The sequence below is a fragment of the Lemur catta genome, chromosome 13 (assembly GCF_020740605.2).
Source record: "Lemur catta isolate mLemCat1 chromosome 13, mLemCat1.pri, whole genome shotgun sequence".
Taxonomy (NCBI): domain Eukaryota; kingdom Metazoa; phylum Chordata; class Mammalia; order Primates; family Lemuridae; genus Lemur; species Lemur catta.
In genome coordinates this window covers 9,847,902-9,871,851 of record NC_059140.1, presented here as the reverse complement: position 1 = coordinate 9,871,851, position 23,950 = coordinate 9,847,902, and the positions used below count along the sequence as shown (strand labels likewise).

General features: G+C 36.3%; 2 protein-coding genes and 1 pseudogene across 2 annotated transcripts in view; 1 reads left to right on the top strand and 2 right to left on the bottom strand.

The window, feature by feature from the left end:
* Positions 1-1,021: 1,021 nt before the first annotated feature.
* LOC123649047 (zinc finger protein 781-like) lies at positions 1,022-1,693 on the bottom strand (the record flags this gene model as incomplete). Its single annotated transcript, XM_045566979.1, has 1 exon — positions 1,022-1,693. A coding segment is annotated over one exon (672 nt), but the record flags the coding sequence as incomplete, so codon positions are not given.
* An 82-nt stretch (positions 1,694-1,775) lies between these two features.
* LOC123649046 (putative zinc finger protein 735) overlaps positions 1,776-23,950 on the bottom strand; it is a gene marked incomplete at its 3' end in the record, with an annotated part of 40,690 nt that continues 18,515 nt past the window's right edge. The window contains exon 3 of the mRNA XM_045566978.1: positions 1,776-2,812. Within this exon, the coding sequence (XP_045422934.1) occupies positions 1,776-2,812 (1,037 nt within the window). The remainder of the gene's footprint in view (positions 2,813-23,950) is intronic.
* LOC123649363 lies at positions 10,559-12,399 on the top strand (annotated as a pseudogene).

Below are 23,950 nucleotides of genomic sequence, written 5' to 3'. Positions count from 1 at the left end.
ACAACAAGAGCTAGTATTTACTGTATTTAACACCTCAATACCTATGGGAAGAGAACCATAGTTGATCCATTTCACAGATAAAGAAACTGAATCTTGGAGAGTTAGTAACTTGTCCACATTCTGTGAGATAAAAAATCAATTTTATGCTCCTTTTAAACATACATATACTTAAATTATCTAACAATTTTAATGTTAAATTAATCTATATAATCTACACACTGCTTTAGGGTAATGTCTGATAATATTTGTGCCTTAGTGCTTTCTACTGTGAATCCTGATAGCCTTAGACTTGATTTTTATTAGTGTTTTTCACATTATGGCACCTGTAAAGTACAAGTTCTGTTTTACAAACTGTGTTTTATGAACAAATGTTTTTTGCATTCATTACATTTGTAGAGTTAATCTCAAATCCAAGTTCTCTGAACTTAAAGTTTGAGCAGTTGATATATGGTTTCATGTCAGTATAAATTTTCCAATGCACAAGAAGATCTGCAATAGAAAGCGTTGTACCACTCTTAATAGTTGTGATTTTTTTCTCTGTATAAACACTCTGGTACACTCTAAGACTTTTATTTTCTGAAAGGAATTTTGACAGTTGTCACACCTATATCGCCATTAGCCAGAATGACTCTCTGATGGCAGGTTAATATGTGAGCAAGCTTTCACACTTTTCTTACCTTGGTAGGACTTTTCTCAGGTATGACTTCTCTAATGTACAGTAAGGGAAGTGGACCAGGTAAAGGCTTTTTTGCATTCTTAACATTTGCATGTTTTCTCTCTGGTATGAATTTTGTTATGTTTACAAATATTTAAGCACCAGTTAATGGTTTTGCCACATTGTTCACTTTCATAAGGTTTCTCTCCAGTATGTATAATCTTATGTTTAGAAACATGAGCATAGCTCCCACATTCTGCACATTTGCAGGGCTTCTCTACTATATGAATTAATTATCTTGTGATAAGAAAAGCTAGGGCAATATTTAAAGACTTTACTATATTCTTCACATTTGTAGGTTTTCTCTTATACTAACTCTCTTATGAGAACTAAGGTGTGAGCACTGGGCAAAGGCTTTGCCACATTCTTCACATTTGTAGGGTTTCTCTCCAGTATGAATTCGTTTATGTATATGAAGGTTTGAGTACGAGGCATAGGTTTTGCCACAGTCTTCACATTTGTAGGGTTTCTCTCCAGTATGAATTCTCTTATGTTTGCTAAGGTCTGAGCACCAGGTAAAGGCTTTGCCACATTCTTTACATTTGTAGGGTTTCTCTCAAGTATGAATTCTCTTATGTAAATAAAATTTCGAGTGCCAGGCAAAGGCTTTGCCACATTCTTAACATTTGTAGGATTACGCTCCGGTATGAATTCTCTTATGTTTACTAAGGTCTGAGCACTGGCTAAAGGCTTTGCCACATTCTTCACAGTTATAGGGTTTCTCTTCAGTATGCATTCTCTTATGTTGAGTGAGGTGTGAGCACTGGGTAAAGGCTTTGCCACATTCTTCACATTTGTAGGGTTTTTCTCCAGTATGAATTCTCTTATGTATACTAAGGTCTGGGCGCCTTCTAAAGGCTTTGCCACATTCTTCACAGTTGTAGGGTTTCTCTCCAGTATGAATTTTCTTATGTTCACTAAGGTATGAACACTGGGCAAAGGCTTTGCCACATTCTTTACATTTGTAAGATTTTTCTCCAGTATGCATTCTCTTATGTAAATAAAATTTCGAGTGCCAGGAAAAGGCTTTGCCACATTCTTCACATTTGTAGGGTTGCTCTCCAGTATGAATTCTCTTATGTTCAGTAAGGTATGAACACTGGCTAAAGGCTTTGCCACATTCTTTACATTTGTAAGGTTTTTCTCCAGTATGCATTCTCTTGTGTTTTCTAAGGTCTGAGCACTGAATAAAGGCTTTGCCACATTCTTCACAGTTATAGGGTTTCTCTTCAGTATGCAATCTCATGTGTTCAGTGAGGTGTGAGCACTGGGTAAAGGCTTTGCCACATTCTTCACATTTGTAGGGTTTTTCTCCAGTATGAATTCTCTTATGTGTACTAAGGCCTGAGCACTGGGTGAAGGTTTTGCCACATTCTTCACATTTGTAGGGTTTTTCTCCAGTATGAATTCTCTTATGTTCAGCAAGATGTGAGCACTGGCCAAAGGCTTTGCCACATTCTTCACATTTGTAGGGTTTTTCTCCAGTATGAATTCTCTTATGTTTTGTAAGGTATGAGTACCGGGCAAAGGCTTTGCCACATTTTTGACATTTGTAGAGATTTTCTTCAGTATGAATTCTGTTATGTGTAGAAACATTTAAATTATGGTTAAAAGCTTTACCATAATTTTCACATTTATACCATTTCTGACCCGTAAAAATTATCTTATGATTAGAACCACTTGAGCAAGATTTAAAGATTTTGTCACATTCTTCAAAATTGTAAGGTTTCTCTCCATTATGAATTCTCTTATGTTCAGTAATGTGTGAGCATTGGTTAAATGCTTCCCCATATTTTTTACATTTAACACATTTCTCTACAGTATGCCTTATCTTATGTTTATTTAGATTTGACAATTTTTTACAGACTTTCAAACACTTATGACATTGGAAGATTTTAGCATGGGTAGTTGTTGAATGTTGGTGAAGTCCATCATTACATCCTTTCTCCTCCTTACACTCACTCACAATTTCCCAGTCTTTCATTAAGTTTAAATTCTCAAGGCCACACTTTTCATATCTTCTTAGTACCACATTTTCAAATGAAACGTTGATCCCTTGCTCTGGCAAATGGTCCTGGGTGGAATGAGAGGGCACAGCTGAAAGAAATTTCAAAAATAACAAATCATCCCACTTATTTCTTTTTTTACAATTTGATCAATATATATTATAAATTTAATATTTAAAATTATACCAATGACATTAGCAAAATGGCATAATACAATATAGATCCTATAATTCTGTTTTAGATACAAAAAAAAAGGTAACAAAACCATACTGACCAAATCGCTTTTGTGGGAATTCTAAAAACCAGGTAAGAGCTTCCAACACACCAGGAGAACACAACACCAAGAGCCATATGGAAAGGGAAGAAATGTTTGTTATATTTGTCTACCATGGCCTTTCCTCCTTAATACAGCATGTTGTATATAGAAGTAAAATCCCAACTGCCAGCTTCTCCTTCAATAGAGAAAAAAATTGTAATATCGGTGTCCATCATTCTGGGTTTGGGGGGTCCTTCCAAAGACCCCATTTTCTGTGTCTCATAACACAGAGTGCTGAAAGGAATAGTGCTATAGTTTCAAAGACAGACTAGGCATACTGAAACCAAAGGTAAAAAGTCATTACAGCAACAGAGAGCCTTCAGTACCACAAACAGAGAAGAGGTGTTGCAAATGATGACAGGTTCTTTAGATGAAATGTGGTGAAATTACTTTAACTAGAAAGTAAACACACAATTAGACACAATTCCTCAAAAGAAAATCCTCAGAATGGGCCAGGCACAGTGGCTCACACCTGTAATCCTGGCACTCTGGGAGGCCGAGGCAGGTGGATCGTTTGGGCTCAGGAGTTCGAGAACTGTCTGAGCAAGAGCAAGACCCTGTCTCTACTAAAAATAGAAAGAAATTATATGGACAACTAAAAATATATACAGAGAAAAATTAGCTGCGCATGGTGGTGCATGCCTGTAGTCCCAGCTACTCAGGAGGCTGAGACAAAAGGATTGCTTGAGCCAAGGAGTTTGAGGTTGCTGTGAGCTAGGTGACACTACAGCACTCTATCCCAGGAAACAGAGTGAGACTCTGTCTCAAAAAAAGAAAGAAAGAAAAGAAAAAAAGAAAGTCCTCAAAATGGATTTGAGGTTCCTTAAATATCTAGGAAAGTCAACTGGCGTCAGAGTCCCCCAGGACAAAGGCACTTTATAAACTTTGTGAAAGGTGCCAATTAAAGAAACAAAATAAATGACCAGGAATCAGCCAAAAAGAAATGGAGAGGTGGAAGTTACCTGAAAATATTGAAAGTAACCATCTCAATGAGGCTGAATGAGCCCAGTGGGAACAATACAAACAGCTAAATAAAATCAGGAAAAGGACAATATCACAAAAAATAAAACCATAGAAAACATACATTGTGGAGCTGAATAATACAGTAAAAAATGACTGAGATATCTTCAAATATAAGAAAAAAAGCCATAAAAAATTAAAATTTTAGCATACTTCAGCTAGGGTAAGCACAAAGTGAGCTCTAACAAGACAGATTATAAGCAAAGTTACGAAAATCACATGAAAGAAGAGAATCTTCAAAACAGCAAGAGAAAAGTGATGTGTCATCTATAAGCATGCTCCTATGAGATTAGTGAGTTTTTCAATAGAAATCTTGCATGCCAGAAAAAGAGTTGGGTGATATAGTCAAAATGCTGAAAGGAGAACTTCAAAGAAAAACACTATTCAACAAAACTGCCCTTCTAAGAGAAGAAAAATAGAGACTTCTCAAGATAACTCTGTGCTGAAAAACTTTATTATCACTAGACTTTTTCCACAAGAAATGCCAAAAGGACTCCCTTTCATTAAAAATTTAAAAATGCTAGAAAACAACACAAAATCATAAGAAAATAAATAAATCTCTTGGAAAGACGTACAAGCACACCTAGGTAAGATTCTGTAGCATTAAAATAATGGTGCAGAAAACACTTTTAATCATGGCATAAAATTTGAAAACAAAAACAGAAAAATAATAATAAAACTCTGTTAATAGGTATAGAATATATCAAGATATAATTAGTGATACCAATAACAAAATTGAGGACAGATGTAATGAGGACAGATTTTTAAATGCAACTAAAATTAAGTTATTACCACTTTAAAATATGTTGTTTTAACTCTAAGATTCGTATAATTGCCATGGTAACCACCATGAAAATACCTATTATACAGATACACTAAAAGGATATGAAAAGAGTCAAAGAATATAACTACAAAAATCAGTGAGATACAAAGGAAGCCAGGAAGAGTGGGTAAAATAGCTGCAAGAATCAAAGAAAACATTTAATAAAATGCCAATAGTAAGTGCTTTCCTTTCAAAAAATTATGTAAACATTCATAGACAAAACTTTGCAATCGAAAGATGTAAATTGAATAAAGATAGGGATTTAGGAAAATAAAAAAAAAAGATCCAACTATGTACTGTTTCCAAAAGACTCACCTTACATCAAACAACAAAAGTGGACTAAAATTGGCAGGACAAAAAAAGATACTGCATGCAAATATTAATCAAATGAGAGCACGGGAGATCACAAATAGGTACAATGTATTTTGAGGGAAAACTTGTCCTATTTTATACACTATGCTTTAAGTCAAAACTGTCACAAAAGACACAGAAGGACATTAAATAAGTGTTGATTCACTGAGAACCTATGATTTATTTATATATTATATATGTAATATATATAAAATATTAAATATATATACGCACATTGTGTGTGTGTGTAAATTCAGGCTTGCCAAATATGTAAAGCAAACATTGACAGAATTGAAGGAAGAAATACACAGCAATATAATAATGCTAGGATGTTTCAATAACCTCACTTTCAGCAATAAATTATAATGTAAGATATAATATTAACAAGGGAATAACTGACAGCATTATACAACAATTATACCTAATAGACATACAGAAAACACTCCACACAACAACAGAATACACAATCTTCTCAATAGCTCATAAAAAATTCCCCTGGATAGAACTTTTGGCCACAAAACAATTCTTTACTAATTTTTAAAAATTAAAATCTTACGAACTATTATTTATAACCAAAATGGAATGAAACTAGAAATCAATAACAAAAGGAAAACCAGAACATCTACAAATAAATGAAACTTAATTGGCACAATTTTGAGTATGGTCTTAATCAAGGGTTGGAAGTCTGAATATTGTGAAGATGTCCATGCTGCCCAAACTAATGTACAAATTCAACGCAATCTCTTTAAAATTATCAAGGTCATATTATGCAAACAAAGAAGAAGCAATTCAAAAATTATATGGAAGGCAAAGTACCATGAAGAGCCAACAACCTTCAAAAAAAGAAACAATGTTGGAGGCATCACACTTTCTGATTTCAAGACATGTTACAAAGGTACAATAATCAAAGCAGTTTTACTGGCATAAAGGCAGACAATGTAAACCAAGGAAACAATATCCAGGACAGACAAAAAACCCTTGCATGTAAGGTCAAATGAAGACTTATTTGCACATCCATATTTATTACAGAATTATTCACAAAAGCCAATAGGTGAAAACAACCCAAACTTGTCTCACAAAACAAACAAATAAGTATAATTTGGGATATAAAAATAATGGAGTATTACTCAGCTTTTAAAAAGCAGGAAATCTTCTCTCCTGGGACCCAAGAATCTCACCCGGGCCCCTCTCTTGGGACCCATTATCCTGACCCAGGAGTGACCCAATAAAGCCTCTTTACTTATCTCTTTAAAAAAAAAAAAAGCAGGATGTCTTGTAACATCTACTATAAAGATAAATCTTGACATGGTAAATGAAATAAGCCAATCCATCCCTCAAAACAGAAACTTCATGAATCCAGTTATATAAAATATCTAAAGTAGTTACAGCTTTACAAACAAAATAAAATACAATAATGTTGGTAAAAGACCAGAAAATACAGAAAACAGGTAGCTGTTTTACGTATATTGAGTTTTAGCTTTGCAAGATAAAAACATTCTAGAGATATACATTGCATAACAATGTCAATATACTTAACATGACTAAACTCTAATTAAAATATTAAAGATTCTAAATGTTATGTGTTTTTACATCAAAAATAAATAATACCAGAAATAGATTTTTGAAGCTATTCAAAAATTGTGTTCAAATCACACAAATATTTCACACAAAGTTTATATATATTCATCAATAAATACATTTTGAAATTAAGATTTTATGACTATTTACCTAGACAGGATAAAATAACCATTGACCACCAACCAAAAAAAAAATATATTATTCATAAAGAAAATAGGAGTAATATTTATGTGGGCGAGCAAACACAAAGAAAATTACATTGACAATAGATACGTAAGTGATTTATCTTTGACTTTTGCCCATCATGTCTTAAAGTATACAGAGTCAAATACTGTCATACAAAATTATAATATATAGATAAACCTAAAAACTTAGTTGACTGATGTGAGGTGGCCTACTTTAGAGCAGTAATATTTCACAAAACACATTATTGTCATTCATAAAAAGCATTGATAAGAAAATTTAATCATTAGGCATTTAAATGATACTAGAGAAGCTTCTTTCTTATTAGTATATTGGTACTTTTCTTACACAAAAGTGAAAGGCTACAGCAATCCAGCTTTCAGAAAAAAAAGTCTTACATTTCTAAATACAGAAACAACATTGTAAAATGTGTTGTGAAACTGATGCATAAAATGAACAATTAGGAATAAATTATATTATCATGCAGTTAGAGGTTGATTTCAGTGGATGGAAATGCTATTTACATGCAGTAAACTGAAACATACAAACCAATCAGTTTAGTAAATGTGGTGTGCGTACTAATTACCTAATTATGTTTTTATAAAACATATAAATTCAAGCATATTATTTTAGATCTTCTAAAAGTTCTCTATTAATACATGATCAATATAAAATGATATAATTTGTCACATTAATAACAAAGTGAGGGATATAAAGAGGTATGGTTTTTCAATAAAATTAAAATTAACTTGTTATGACACTAAACTATATTGTTATAACTTTAAGATGTACCCGTACTCTTTCTTTTTCTTTTCTTTTTCTTTTTTTTTTTTTGAGACAGAGTCTCACTCTGTTGCCTGGCTAGAGTACCTTGGCATCATCATAGCTCACAGCAACCTCAAACTCCTGGGCTCAAGCGATCCTTGTGCCTCAGCCTCCCGAGTACCTGGGACTATAGGCATGTGCCATCATGCCTGGCTAATTTTTCTATATACATTTTTAGCTGTCCATATAATTCCTTTCTATTTTTAGTAGAGATGGGGTTTTTCTCTTGCTCAGGCTGGTCTCGAACACCTGAGCTCAGTCTTCTCGGCTCGGCCTCCCAGAGTGCTAGGATTATAGGCATAAGCAACCTCACCCGGCCTGTACTCTTTAGTTCTCAAGGTGTTTAGAAAGAAATTATCTACAGAAGTCATGGCCAGGTGTGGCACCTCACGCCTGTAATCCTAGCACCCTGGGAGGCTGAGGCAAGAAGACTGCTTGATCTCAGCAGTTTGAGACCAGCCTGAGCAAGAGCAAGACTCCATCTCTACCAAAAATATGAAAATTAGCCATGTGTTGTGTTACAAGTTTGGAGTTGCAGCTACTAGGGAGTCTGAGGTGGCAGAATCACTTAATATCAGGAGTTTGAGGGTGCAGTGAGCTATGATGATACCACTGCATTCTAAGCATCCTACCTGGAGCTACTGAGCAAGACTCTGTCTCAAAAAAAAAGAAAAGAAAGAAAAGAAAAAATTTCTACTAAAGAAAATGAGAGAGGAGAGTGGAACCAAAGCATGTAACTGCAAATCAGCAAAACAAAAATGAAGGCTCTAAGAGAAGAAATGAGGGATGTCTAGAAGACATGAAGAGTAACTTTATTTCTTTCAGTAACTACTTTAAATATACATGGATTAAACTCTTAAATCTAAAGAAGATAATATGGCTGAATAGATTAAGAATAATAGAGTTTCTACAATATCATGTCCACAAGAGACTTATTTTAACTCTAAGGAGTCAAGTAGGCTGAAAATAAAGAATGAAAAAAAAAAAAAACATACAAATAGTAACCACAAGTGGGTGCAGTGCCCATAATTATATTAGATAAAATACACTTTAGGTCAAAACTGTCACGAGAAACAAAAATTGATGTTAAAAAATGACAGCATAGGTCCACTTACCAGGAATCTCTAACAGTAATGTATATAATATACATAAAACACATATAATATGTATGCTATATATATAAAAATATATAAACACATATACATTATATATGTTATATAATTTATATTGTATAAAATGTACATTACATGTATACACAACATCAGGGATTTCAAGTATATGAAGCAAATATTGGCAGAAATGAAGCAAGAAATATACAGCAACATGGTCACTGTTTACTTTAAGACTCCACTTTCAATAACAAATAGAAAAATCAGATAGATCAATAAGAAAATAGAAAACGTGACTATAATACACAAATTAGACCCAACAGACATGTACAGATTTCTCCAGTGGAAAAGCAGCAAAATGTACAATATTTTCAGTTTCACCTGGTGCCTTCCATTAGGACACATAATGAGTCTAATCAAATTTGAGATGACCAAAATCATACAGTGTATCTTTTCTGACCCAAATGAAATAAAACCACAAATAAAAAGCAGAAAAAAAAAACTGACAAATCCAAAAAGATGTGGAAATTAAACACTTTCTTGAATATATTCTAGCCCAGGGATCAGATAATTTGATATTAAGATGTCAATACTACCCAGAGTGATGAACAAATTCAATATTGTATCTATCAAAATCCCATTGGTACATTTTTTGCAACAATTCTAAAATTTGTTTAGCAACTACGACTAGCCAAATATCCTTTCAAAAGAAGAACACAGAGACAATACACATCGTGATTTCAAAACATATTACAAAGCCACAAAAATAAAAGCAATGTGGTGCCGGCACTAAGACAGGTAAGAAGATCAAGGAAAAGAAAAGAGAGGCCAGAAATAAATCCTTGTGTATATGATCAAATGATTTTCCACAAGCTGGCCATGACCACACAATAGGGAAAGGGGAGTCTCTTCAACAAATGGTGTTGAAAACTGGATTATCCACATAAAAAATAAAGTTGGATCAATCCCTTGTGATATAAAAAAAATTTAAATAGATTAAATACATAGAAGAAATATAACTAATAAAACCCTTAGAAGAATATATAGGAAAAACCATCATGACATTAGTATTGGCACAGTTTTCTTGAATATCACATCACATGCAAAAGCAACAAAGAAAACGAGAACAATGGGACTTCAGCAAATTTCAGAATTTCTATACATCAAAGGAAAGATTTAGTGGAGAGAGCATGCCACATACTAAATGGGTAAAAATATTTGTAAAACATTCACATTATAGGAGTTAATATTCAGAATATATTAATATAAATAACTCTGAAAATTAAACAATAAAAAGTTAATAACTTGATCAAAAAATGGACAAGGAATTTAACTGATAGTTTCCCAAAGAAGATACACAAATGGCCAACAAACATTTGAAAGGATACTCAAAATTAATAATTTTTAGAGTAATGCAAAGCAAAATCACATTGAAATATCACCTCACACTCAGAATGGGTGATATAAAAACCTTGTCAAAGATGTATAGAAATCGGAACCCTTTTGAAATATTGGTGTTGAAAAATAATGCAGACACTTTGAAAAACGTATAAGGGTTCCTTAAATAATTAAAAATTAAAATTAGCTTATGATACAGAAATCCCATCTCTGGGTATCTATCCAAAGTATGCAATGCAGAATCTGGAAGTGGTATGTGTCCACCCATGTTCATTTCAGCATTATTTACAAAAGCCAAGAGGCATAAGCAACCCAGATGCCCTTCAATTGATGAATACATTAAAAAAATATGGTATATAGACAACGCAATGTTATTTAGCATCCAAAAAGAAAATCTTAGGCCAGGTGCAGTAGCTCATGCCTGTAATCCTAGCCCTTTGAGAGGCCAAGGCAGGAGAATTGTTTGAGGCCAGGAGTTCAAGGCCAGCCTTAGCAACGTAGTGAGACCCCGTCTTTACAAAAAAAATAGAAAAATTAGCTAAACATAGTCACATGCACCTACTGTTCCAGATATTCATGAGGCCGATGAAGGAAAAACCACTTGAGCCCAGGTGTTTGAAGTTGCAGTGAGCTATTATGACACACTGCACTCTACCCCAGGCATCAGAATGAGAGCCTGTCCTAAAAAATCACAGAAAAAAAAAAGAAAAAGGAAAATCTTGGCACATTCTATGATAAAAGCAAACCTTCAGGCTATTATGTTAACTGAAATAAGCCAGTAACAATGTTAGATAGTGTATGATTACACTTAATATGATGTATCTTAAGTAGTCAAACTCATAGAAATAGAAAGTAGAATGAAGTTTGTCAAGGGCTGGAGAGAGGGTTATTTAATAGGTATTGAGTTTTAGTTTTACAAGATGTACATTTCTAGAGATCTTGTGCATAGCAATGTAAATATACTTACTACTCCTGAAATGTACATGTAAATAAACTTAAGATGGTATATTTTATGTTTTGTCAATTAAATTTTTTTAAAAGAATAACTAACATAGTTGTCAAGCTTTTCAAAAATTACATTCAAATCACAAAAGTGCTTCTCCCACACCAAGATAATATAGATTCATCAACAAATATTAATACATGGTAAATTTAAGACTATTTGCATGACTACTCACCCAGACAAGACAAAATAATCATTGAAAATCAGCCAGGATAGGTTTATCATGACAGTGAAGCAGCCCAGAGATGTAATACATACAGTTGTATAAACTAGGGGATTTCCCATTTCCGTTTTGGACCCATGGACAGGTCAGAAGCTAACAGAGTGCCACCAATTAGATATATCTTCTTTCATGGACCAAGTGACAGGATTTCTAGGTGAACATGGGCAACTGGATGGACTTTCTAGCAGTCTCCCCAAAAATGTGCCCATTCAGAGAGTCTTATAGATGCAAGTGAAGACATCCATCCAGCTAGAAGCTTCCATCAGAGGCTCCTTGCAAGAGACACATTTTGATTCAATACAGACAAAACACGGTAGCCACCCTGATGAAGAATCTGAATCTGAACTTTCTTCTGGCAGTGAGGAATTCATATGTTTGTGGCTCCAATGAATAAGATAATGTAGAAAACCCTGCCAAGTCCAGAGAGTCTCCCCATAAAGATTTGGGGCACAGAAAAGAGAACAGAAGGCCATTAAATCAGCCCCCTGCCAGAAGTGAGCCTGGAACAGCCACAAACCACCAAGCATTATTAGTTGTGAATTCAGATATACTAGAGATGTCACCTGAAAAATCAGATGGAATAGAGTGGAAAGGGTAGATGCAAATGCACCAAAAGCACAGCTGATGTTGTGGTATCCACATCAAAAAAGGGGAGACACCATTCATCCAGAGCAAGCTAAACTGCTAGCTTTGGTGAAGCATGTCCAATGTAAAGGATATCCGAATGAACATGATGAACTTCTCACCAACTTCCCTCCAAGGAAACTATCTCATCTGGACTATGACATTATATTACAAGAGGCAGAACTTTGTCCTTAAAAGACTGTCTTTGTACAGGAAAGAAATTAACACCATGGGCTGAACTCTCTCAGTTTACCCCTTTTTTCCCTTTTCCTGTGATACCATATCACTTAGTATGCATTTTGGCTCATAGGACCATAGAGCCAAAGTTGGGCATACAAGTCACGTGCCTTCTTTTTTTATTTCTTGTTCTCTCCTACGATCAGTCTCTTTCTACCTCTTTTTATCTTTTCTCTTTTCTTCCGCCACCCCCAGCTTACATTTTTCTTACCTAATATGGTGACCAAATAGAAGTGTAAGGATGAGATCTCTCCTAGAACTATCAACAGGAAATGTGTGTTCCAATAAGTGGTCTCTGGCACAGCACTTCTTGGGGATCCAATGTTACTCTCCAGACTCCTTTGGCACAAGAATGGCTAATTCAGCACATGAACAAACTCCCTTTTTTTGTAACTTCCCATTTTCAGTAGGGAGAAGAAATTCTCTAACATATTTTGTTTTCTTTTGTTCTTAATGTAGGAAATATCATATAACAAAACATCTAGGCTTTGGTTTACATAGAAAAAGCATCACTTATCATTAGTAATCATATTTAAATTTTTTTTAAAGGATTTCCATCTTCCCAGCTTTAAGAATTATTTCCATGGCATCTGTTATTGGCAGAGTGAGTGTTAAATGTGGAGTGTGTAGCATGGGTAGCTTTCAGTGTCCTTGCCTCAGACAGTTTTCTTTATTATTACGCTATTACCTATATTGACACTGCTGGTCCTACAATGAACATCTACTGAGCAAACTGTGGTGACTGGAAAAGGAAGGTGCTTGCCGTTCTGCCAGTACAACATATTAGCTCCTTTGACCCCTCCACTGTCTGAGTCCAGTGATCCTAGGAAGGCAGCTGGTCAATAATCATGCACAACTGTGGCTTGTAATTGTAACCACTCTGGTTATTGATTGTCCTATGTTCTTTAAGGCACACTAGATATGCCCCTGGGGAAAAAGAAAATGTGCAGCTGAGAGTTGCTAACCAAGTTCCTTTGGTTAGAAAAAATGATTCACTCTTTCCTCCTGGTTGGAATGGTCTCTAAAAGTCCCTGTTGACTAAAAGAGCATAATTCCTGAAAAATAGTGTTTTCTTTTAAAAGGTATCAAAACTGAAAGCCTCTCTGAGGGCAAGATCTTTAAACTCAATTCATAAGAAAACATAATGAAGGAGGATCGTGGAGATGACCAGTAATCTTCAGATGCTGTAAGTTTCTTTTGACAAAAAAAGCCACATTCAAATTGTAGTTAGTGAAAGGTTTTTTTCAGTATTCTTTAGAAGAAGTCATCTTGAATCTGTATAATACTATTTGCATACCCGTTTCACTATATAGATGCCCAGTTCTTATGTTTAAAATAGGGCCCTCTGAAGGGGTATTACTAATTCTGGTGACAAAATCAGAACTTTAATTTTGTTGTAAAATCATAATATGGAATGTACCTATTTTGTCAATTGGGGCTTTAGATTGAATCTTCTACTTGAGGAACATAAATTGCTACTGCACAGAGACCTTTAAGTTCCCATCTACTTTAAGATTCCTGTTTTGGCAACTAGGCAATTGGGGTAGGGGAAGAGTCTACATGTTGCTCGTACACAATTACAGAATATGGTTTCTAATGACTGGATTTTGAGGGATCCTCCCTAAAGAATGAGTTATTAATTTCTTCAAGAAGATCGAGAAAATTCTGTTTATTCTTCAGTGAGTCCTTTTGATTTAATTTTCTTACATTTTTTCTAAGTCTCTGTAAGTGCTTATGTGTAAGTATATAACTCTATAAATATTTATAAATATATTTATATAGTTAGTTTCATTTATACTTTGAGTCAAACTTCTCTCTTTAGATTGGTGACTGAGTAGCATCACTTTGGTGTCTTTTCATAGGCTCTGGAGGCTTAATTAGCAGTTTCTGATTTATTGAGGAAACGTGGTTTTCATGTTAATTCCTCAATTGTATCTCCGAACTTGGATAACATACTTGCTATTTGAGGAATAGAGCTGTATACTATCAAAGGCACACTGTAGGGTAAAAAAAATTTGTTGGTAGTGGACACATCAGAAATCTAAAAATTAAGAGGCACATTGTTAACAAAGTTATGCTCATTTTTGAGCTCTGATGGCATCCATCTCCACTCCCAGCAAAGTCACAGCTGAAGCCAAATAGAGAGAAAATGTGAAATCAAAAATTTTTCCTGAGGCTGAAAGATGGCAGAGTGGTGCTGACCTCCTGGATTTGTGCTCCTGGAGAGGAAAGCATGGATCTCAGTCTGCCACAATGCTAGAGTATTGCTCCCCCACAAGAACAACGGTGTGAATCCACAGAAAATCAGCGTGGGACACAGAGAGCAAGAAAAGACTGAGGTGAACGGGAAATCAGATTGTGAAAATCTGGAGAGTGCGGGACAGACAATACAGAAGGGAGCATGGGACGGCTGTACCTGCCTCACCAGCGAGTGAGGGGGGTTCAGCCCCACAGGAAAGTGGCTTGTTTCCCCACTGACCTCCACACCCACTCAATTAGGGATCTGCCTGAAGCCAGTGCAGAATCACCATGGGACACGTGAGGCTCTGTGGAGAGAAGACAATAGTGGGAGGCATTTTGGACCCCAGAGCTCTGTGGGTGGACTGCAACTGGCGGGAGAGGGTTTGCGCTAGGCTGCAATCAAAGACACCTGGGGGATGCCAAACTGTCTCCTTTACGTGGGCAGCTGGGCTCCCTCAATCCCTGGTTCCTCCCACCAATGCTGAACCCTGAACATTCGCCCGCAGCACCAGCAACCGCCAGGCGGGCAGCCACCATTGTCGGGGTCCAGAGCCTAGCCACTGCGGAGCGATTGGGAACTGGGCAGCACCCTGTGCGGCTCCCTCCCCTAGTCCATGGCCCCCCACTAGGAGCTCCGCCTTTGCGTGAACACTGAGTGCTTCCCCAGTCGTGAGGGAGTGGAGCATGGACCTTGCAGACACTGGGGCGGGGCGGAACATCGCCCCTGGGAGCTGCAGAAGCCGGGGCGCAGGGCGAATGAGGGCACCGCCTCCTCCCCCTAGCCACTATCTTTCGCGCAGAGAGAGGCAGAAACCACCTCCACAGAGGAAGAGGCAAGGAAAAAGTCACTTTCCGTCTGCAATCAGAACAGCCCAGTGACGGGACTCTCAAACTGGTTTTGGGTCAAACTAATTCTCTGGGGCTGGACCCAACAGGAGCAGCCCCCCAGCTGAGGTAGCAAAATCCTGAACAACACATGAAGGGTTCCCAATACTGACAGAGAAGGCAGCTTACCTGGGCTGCTGCACAGCCCAAGATCACCGCGTAAGACGTGCCTCTATCCAGGCTAAAGCTGAAAGAAGATGGGAAGGGCTCAGTGAAAGAACTCTGAGAATACAAAGAATCAAGCTGAAACCTTGCCCTCAAAGAGGATTACTAGTTCTCTACCAATTGACACAAACCAGACTCGAAATAGCAACATGTCACAGGAAGAATTTCAAACATGGATCATAAATAAGCTGAATATTATGGAAGAAAAAATGGATAACCAACACAAACCACAAAAAAGATCAAGGACTTGGAAGAAAAATTCACTAAAGAAATTGAAACATTGAAGAAAAACCAAACTGAACTCCTGGAAATGAAGAATTTATTCAGGGAGCTACAACACAGTGGAAAGTGTCAAGAGCAGGGTAGATCAAACAGAAGAAAGAATCTCAGAGAACTAAGATAACACTTTCCAATTAAATAAGTCAGTCACAGAGATAGAGCAAAGAAATAAGAGAAAAGACCAGAATCTATAAGAAATGTGAGATTATGTGAAGAAGCCTAACGTGAGAGTTATCGGCATTCCTGAGGGTGAAGAAGACAATAAGCAACAGTTGGATAAGCTATTTGAAGAGATAATTGAGGAAAATTTCCCAGGCCTTGCCAAAACTCTAGATATACAGGTTCAAGAGCTCAAACACCTGGGAGATTCATACCAAATAGGAAGAAAACACGTCATGCAGTTATCAGACTGACCAAAATTTCCACTAAAGAGACCCTTCTTCCAGCTGTAAGGAGAAAGAAACAAGTAACATACAAAGGAAAATCCATCCGAATTACGCCAGATTTCTCAACTGAAACCTTACAAGCAAGAAGAGACTGGGGCCCCATTCTCACTCTTCTGAAACAAAATAATGCCCAGCCTAGAATCTTATACCCAGCTAAGCTCAGCTTTATATATGAAGGTGAAATTAAGACATTCTCAGATAAACAAAAACTCAGAGAATTCACCAAGACAAGACCAGCTCTCCAAGTAGTACTCAAAACAGAGCTACACACGGACCAGCACAAGAAAGACCCACGAACATAAAACTACTCAAGAGAAGATAAAAACCCAGTTATCACAATGGCTCAAGTGAGAAAACAGAATAATGAAATTCAACCCAACATGAGGAACAGAAATCAGTCTCACTTATCAATTCTCTCATTAAATGTGAATGGATTGAATCCCCCACTCAAGAGACATAGACTGGCCCAATGGTTAAAAAAATAAAAACCAAGTATCTGCTGTCTTCAGGAAACTCATCTAACCTGCAAGGATGCATTTAGACTGAAAATGAAAGGGTGGAAATCGATATTTCAAGCAAATGGAAGCCAAAAGAAAGCTGGCATGGCGGTTTTAATCTCCGATAACTTAGTTTTTAAATAAATAAAAGCAATGAAAAACAAAGATGGCTACTATATACTGGTGTAGGGTACAATTCAACAAGAAGACATAACTATACTTAATATATATGCACCCAACTTAGGTGCACCCAGATTCATAAAGCAAACCCTACTTGATTTGAACAAAATGGTAGATAACAGCACTTTAATAGTCAGAGACTTTAACACGCCGCTGACAGTACAGGACAGATCCTCCAAACATAAAATAAACAGAGAAATAATGGACTTAAATAGAATGCTAGAATAAATGGGCCTGACTGACATCTACAGGACATTCTACCCAAAATCCACTGAATATACTTTCTTCTCATCAGCTCACGGGACATTGTCCAAGACTGACCATATCCTAGGACATAAAGCATGTCTTAAAAAATTTAAAAAAATAGAAATTATACCATGCATCTTCTCAGATCACAGTGGAATAAAAGTAATAATGAACCCTAACAGAAATTCTCATTCCTACTCAAAGTTATGGAAGCTAAACAACCTTCTCCTGAATGATTACTTTATAAAGGAAGAAACCAAGTCTGAAATAAAAAGATTCTTTGAATTAAACGACAAAGGAGACACAACTAATGAAAATCTATGGGACACAGCTAAAGCAGTCCTGAGAGGAAAATTTATTTCCATAAATGCCTATATCAAAAAGACAGAAAACTTAAAAATAGACAATCTAATAAATAGACTCAAAGAGCTGGAGAAGGAAGAACAGACCGACCCCAAACCCAGCAGAAGGAGAGAAATTATTAAGATCAAATCAGAATTGAATGAAAAGGACAATAAACAAACCATAAGAGAGATTAATAAAACAAAAAGTTTGTTCTTTGAAAAAATAAACAAGATTGACACACCTCTGGCTAGGCTAACCAAGAGCAGAAAAGAAAAAACTCTAATAACCTCCATCATTAACATGAAAGGAGAAATCATGACCGATGCCACAGAGATACATGACATCATCTATGAATTTTACAAAAATCTTTATGCATACATTGGAAAATGAGGAGGAAATGGACAAATTTTTAGAAACATACAGCCTTCCCAGGCTCAACCAGGAAGAAATAGAATTCCTGAATAGACCAATATCTAGATCTGAAATTGAAACAGCAATAAAAAACCTTCCCCAAAAGAAAAGCCCTGGACCAGATGGGTTCACACCTGAATTTTACCATACCTACAAAGAAGAACTGGTGCCCATCCTACATAAACTATTCTCCAATATCGAGAAGGATGGAATTCTCCCCAACACATTTTACCAAGCCAACATAATTTTAATACCAAAACCAGGAAAGGATGCAACAAACAAACTACAGACCAATATCCCTTATGAATACAGATGCAAAAATTCTCAATAAAATCCTAGCAAATCGAATCCAAGTGCTTATCAAAGAAATACTCCATCATGACCAAGTGGGCTTCATCCCAGAGATGCAGGCATGGTTTAACATACGAAAATCTCTAAATGTAATTCACCACAGAAATAGAGGCAAAAATAAAGATCATATGATCCTCTCAATAGATGCAGAAAAAGCATTTGACAAAATTCAACACCTTTTTATGATAAGAACACTTAACAAAATAGGCATAGACGGGGCCTACCTAAAAATGATACAAGCCGTATATGACAAACCCACAGCCAACATCATACTGAATGGGGAAAAACTGAAAGCATTCCCACTTCAAACTGGAACCAGACAAGGCTGCCCACTGTCCCCATTACTTTTCAACATAGTATTGGAAGTCCTTGCGAGAGCTATCAGGCAAGAGTGCAGAATCAAGGGAGTCCAAATAGGGAAAGAAGAGACCAAACTCTCACTCTTTGCTGATGATATGACGTTATATGTAGAAAACTCCAAGGATTCAACCAAGAGACTCCTGGAATTGATCAATGAATTCAGTAAATTCTCAGGATACAAAATCAATACACACAAATCAGAGGCATTCATATATGCCAATAACTGTCAAATGGAGAACCAAATTAAGGACTAAATACTCTTCAAAATAGCAACAAAGAAAATAAAATACCTAGCAATATATTTAACTAAGGAGGTAAACGACCTCTATAGGGAGAACTATGAAACACTGAGGAATGAAATTGCAGAACATGTAAATAGGTGGAAAACCATACCATGCTCATGGATCGGAAGAATCAACATTGTTAAAATGTCTATACTGCCCAAAGTTACCTACAGATTCAATGCAATCCCTATTAAATTACCAACATCATTTTTCACAAATATAAAAAGAATAATTTTGTGCTTTGTATGGAACCAGAGAAGACCCCGTTGAGCAAAAGCAATTTTAAGCAACAAAAACAAAATGGGAGGTATTAATTTGCCAGACTTCAAACTATACTACAAAGCTGTGATTATTAAAACTGCTTGGTATTGGCACAAGTGTAGGGAAACAACCAGTGGAACAGAACAGAAAATCCAAATATAAAACCATCCTCATCTAGCCATCTAATCTTGGAGAAAGCAGACAAAAACACACTCTGGGGAAGATTCCTTATTTAATAAATGGTGCTGGGAAAACTGGATAGTCACATGTAGAAGACTAAAACAGGACCCACAGCTTGCACCTCTCACAAAAATCAAATCACGGTGGATAACAGACTTAAACCTTAGGAGGGAAACTATTAGAATCCTAGAAGAAAATGTAGGAAAGACTCTTACAGACATTGGCCTAGGCAAAGAATTTATGGAGAAGACCCCTAAGGCAATCACAGCAACAACAAAAATAAATAAATGGGACCTGATCAAATTAAAAAGCTTCTGCACAGCCAAAGAAACAGTCATGAGAGTAAATAGACAACCTACAGAATGGGAAAAAATATTCACATAGTACACATCAGATAAAGGACTGATAACAAGAATATATTTAGAACTCAGGAAAATCAGTAAGAAAAAATTGAACAACCATATCAAAAAGTGGGCAAAGAACATGAATAGAAATTCTTCAAAAGAAGATATAAAAATGGCTAACAAACATGAAAAAATGTTCAACATCTCTAATCATCAGGGAAATGCACATCAAAACCACAATGAGATACCACTTAACCCCAGTGAGAATGGCCTTTATCAAAAAGTCCCAAAACAGTATATGTTGGCCTGGATGCGGAGAGACGGGAACACTCATACACTGCTGGTGGGACTGTAAACTAGTGCAACCCCTATGGAAAACAAAATGGAGATACCTTAAACAGATTCAAGTAGACCTACCATTCGATCCAGCAATCCCATTATTGCGCATCTACCCAGAAGAACAAAAGTCATTCTATAGAAAAGACACCTACACCCGAATGTTTATGGCAGCACAACTCACAATTGCAAAGATGTGGAAACAACCCAAATGCCCACCAATTCACGAATGGATTAGTAAATTGTGGTATATGTATACCCTGGAGTATTATTCAGGTATAAGAAATAACGGTGATACGACATCTCTTTGGTTCTCCTGGAGAGAGTTGGAACCCATTATATTAAGTGAAGTATCCCAAGAACAGAAAAACAAGCAGCACATGTACTCGCCAGAAAATTGGTTTTGCTGATCATCACCTAAATGCACATTGGGGAATGATACCAACTGGATATCAGATTGAGGCGGGGAGTGGGGGGAGAGGATGGAGGTATGACTACATGGTGAGTGCCAGGCGCACTGTCTGGGGAATGGACACGCTTGAGGCTCTGACTCAGGGGGATGGGCAGGACATGGGCAATATATATAACCTGAGCTTTTGTACCCCCATGATAAGCTGAAATAAAAAAAAAAATAAAAAAATAAAGAATTTAGTGCCATCACCAGCAAAAGAAAAAAAAAATTTTCCTGTAGTTGTCTATATTTCATTCTCTTGCCTACTAGCTTCTCTTGATAAAACATATTGAGAAAACCTGAGACAACATGTTCATTAATAAGAATATAGTTCTTTTTGCTTTCCTCAGCACTTCCATATTCATTTATGAGAAACCAAACTGACTTTTTCAACTTGGGTTACTGTGAGATGATTAAATATATATAAAGTGATTCAAGACACAACATGATACATTCATCCAACTTAGATACAACTGGGATGTTTAGGGCACAAAGAGTATTTCATTTTATTTTGAGGCAGGAGTGTAATTATCTTGAGGTTGATATAGAGGCCCATGGGGAGAAGTTATGGGTTGTACATGGGAAGAGTAAATAAGAAGTATTGCCTGGATCTGGGACTTAACCCACTTATGGAGTATACTTCTTCCAGTTTGCCTTATTTCATCTACAGGTTCATTTGCTCTTTGGGTGAGATGATTTACTGAATAGATTAAATGAAATCAGTAAGGTTAGTTAAAAATCATTCCTTATGGGTGCTGTAAACAGCGTGGAAGAGAGTTTAAAAGATAGGGAGGAAAAGAACAAGTTAGACTTAGAGAGTGATGAGAAAAACACAGGGAGATAGAATGAAAACTAGTGGGGGGAAAATGAGGCATACTTTTTTTGAATTTGATTTAGAAAAGAAGAAGAGAAGAGAAAGAATACTGTCCAATGAGGGAAGAACAGGGAACTAATTTTAAGTAACTTCCATATGCTAGGTGCTTTATGTGCATTTTTACCTTTAACCTTTCTAAAAACCCTACAAAATGTATATTTTCCCCATTTGATAGATAAGGAATAAAACAAGTGTAGGGAATTTGTTGAGGACCCATCACAGTAACTGGCAAATCAGAATGGGAACCCAGAGTCCATGCTATTTTTATTTCCATAGTATGTTCTCCTACAATAGAGGGATCAATTTACCCAAACGATTGTCTTCCCATTGTTTTGCTTTGTAAATTATCATAAGTTTTGTTTTCTTAAATCTAAGGAGTGTAGTTGAGAGAAAGCTTATGGGATTTGCACTATGACTATAAATTCTTATTTATGTCATTATTTTGGGAGATTGATTACCAATTCCTTTTAAAAATGAAGCACTCATGAAAATATGAAAGAAAAATAACTGTGTGGCATTATTTGTCAAGAATAAATGGAAAGGATAAAAAAGAATTTTATCTTTAACCGTTTTTCAGAAAAGATAAAATGATCTTTTCTGCGTACATCCATACTTGATTATTGAACCCTGTATGTGTATGTTTTACAATCTTTTATAAAAGTCTACTTCCTTGACTTTATATACAAACAATTATTAATTGAGTCTGTAATCAAAGTTGGAAATATTTTTAAATATAAGATCTGATTCTTACTTGTTTTATCCAGTTAGAAGACACACTATAGATGAGATAATTGGAGAACATGTAAATGTTCACATTTCTGAGGTTGAACTATAATAACAAGAGAAGTTTGGAAAAGAGAATAGCATAGGTTACAGTTAGGAAAGTCTTCACAAAGACGTAAGACTGAAACGTGGCAAACATGGTAGTTCAAATTTTCTTTTGACTCACCTATATTCTCCAACCATATCTTTTGTAACTACTAGATTTAGGGCATAAAGTTTGTCAATAATAAATAACAACTCTCCAAGTAGGAAAGGATTATTGATCCCCAGGACTAAAGATTATTATCTAGCAGAGATCTCACTTATACACTTAGGAAAAATACCAGAGGGAGCCAGTAGCAACTGAAAAATTAAGAAAAGTAGATGACAATTCTAATGATTCCCTTTTGCCAACAGTAGACTTAAACTTTCAAGTGAATGTTTTAGTAAATATGGGATGCCTACTAATTATCTAATTTACAGCTTGCATGATGTGAAATTCTAGTATATTGTTCTGAATATTTGCATCTAAAATTACAAAAACTTTAATATAGAACAAAACAGAAAGTGAAAATACATAGAGAATGTGAAATTAGCAAGATGGTGGAACATGAAGTCCCCTGCTTCTTTATATCCCTTCAGCAACAAACATTTTGCAGCCATACATTGAAAAAAGTACATTTATGACAGCCCAGCACAGTGGCTCATGCTAGTACTCTTAGCTACTGAAAGGCCGAGGTAACAAGATCACTCCAGTCTAGCAGTTTAAAACTAGCCTGGGTGATATAGCGATAGCATATCTAAAGAAAAGTGCTTTTATCAGAGTTTTGGGATCCAGGGAGGAGGATTCCAAAGCTGCCAAATCCATGGAACAAGGAAGGCAATTTTAAAAAGACAGGCCCTAATTCAGGTGACAAACTTGAGGACCCCTGTTCTTGGCTACAGATCAGGAAATAGCCCAGTCAACTTGGTCCCACTGAGAATTCTGAAGTGACCATGTAGGCATCTCCAACTTCTCCCAGCCATGATCTAGTGGTACTCTTGCCTATCAAGAGAACTGGGGAGAGACAGAGATACCCACTTGTGGTCATGGAGACAAGCCTGCACAACTTGGTACTCACTGTGGTCTCTGAAGCAGTTCTGTGACCAATTCCAGCCCTCTTAGACACAGTTATTGCCCAGTTCTGCCCACCCAAGTGCCTATGCAGTGAAATGGAGAAAACTTCTCAGTGGGAGCCACACTCATCCATACACCTGATGTCAGGTCCACCCCAGGCAGACACAACTGCAAGTCTCTGCCCTACAGATCAAAGTCATGAAGGCAATCCAGCCTGCTTATGAATAAGACAGAATTCACAACTACCCAAGCCCCTGGTAACAGGGCGACACTCAAGGAAGACCTAACTGCATACCCAGCAGCAGAATTGTAACCCAGTTACAACTCCTCTGATCTAAAAACCCACAGGAGACCCCATAAGCCTGGTACCCCAAAATGAAGATCTTTACTTGCTGAAACTCGCTTATAAAAACTAGAAGAGATGTGTGTTCCTTCAAATGCACAGATAACAATGCAAGTTTATATTATACCCATTTTCAATGCCTCTAGTTTAACACAGTATTGGAAATCCTAGGCAGAAGTAT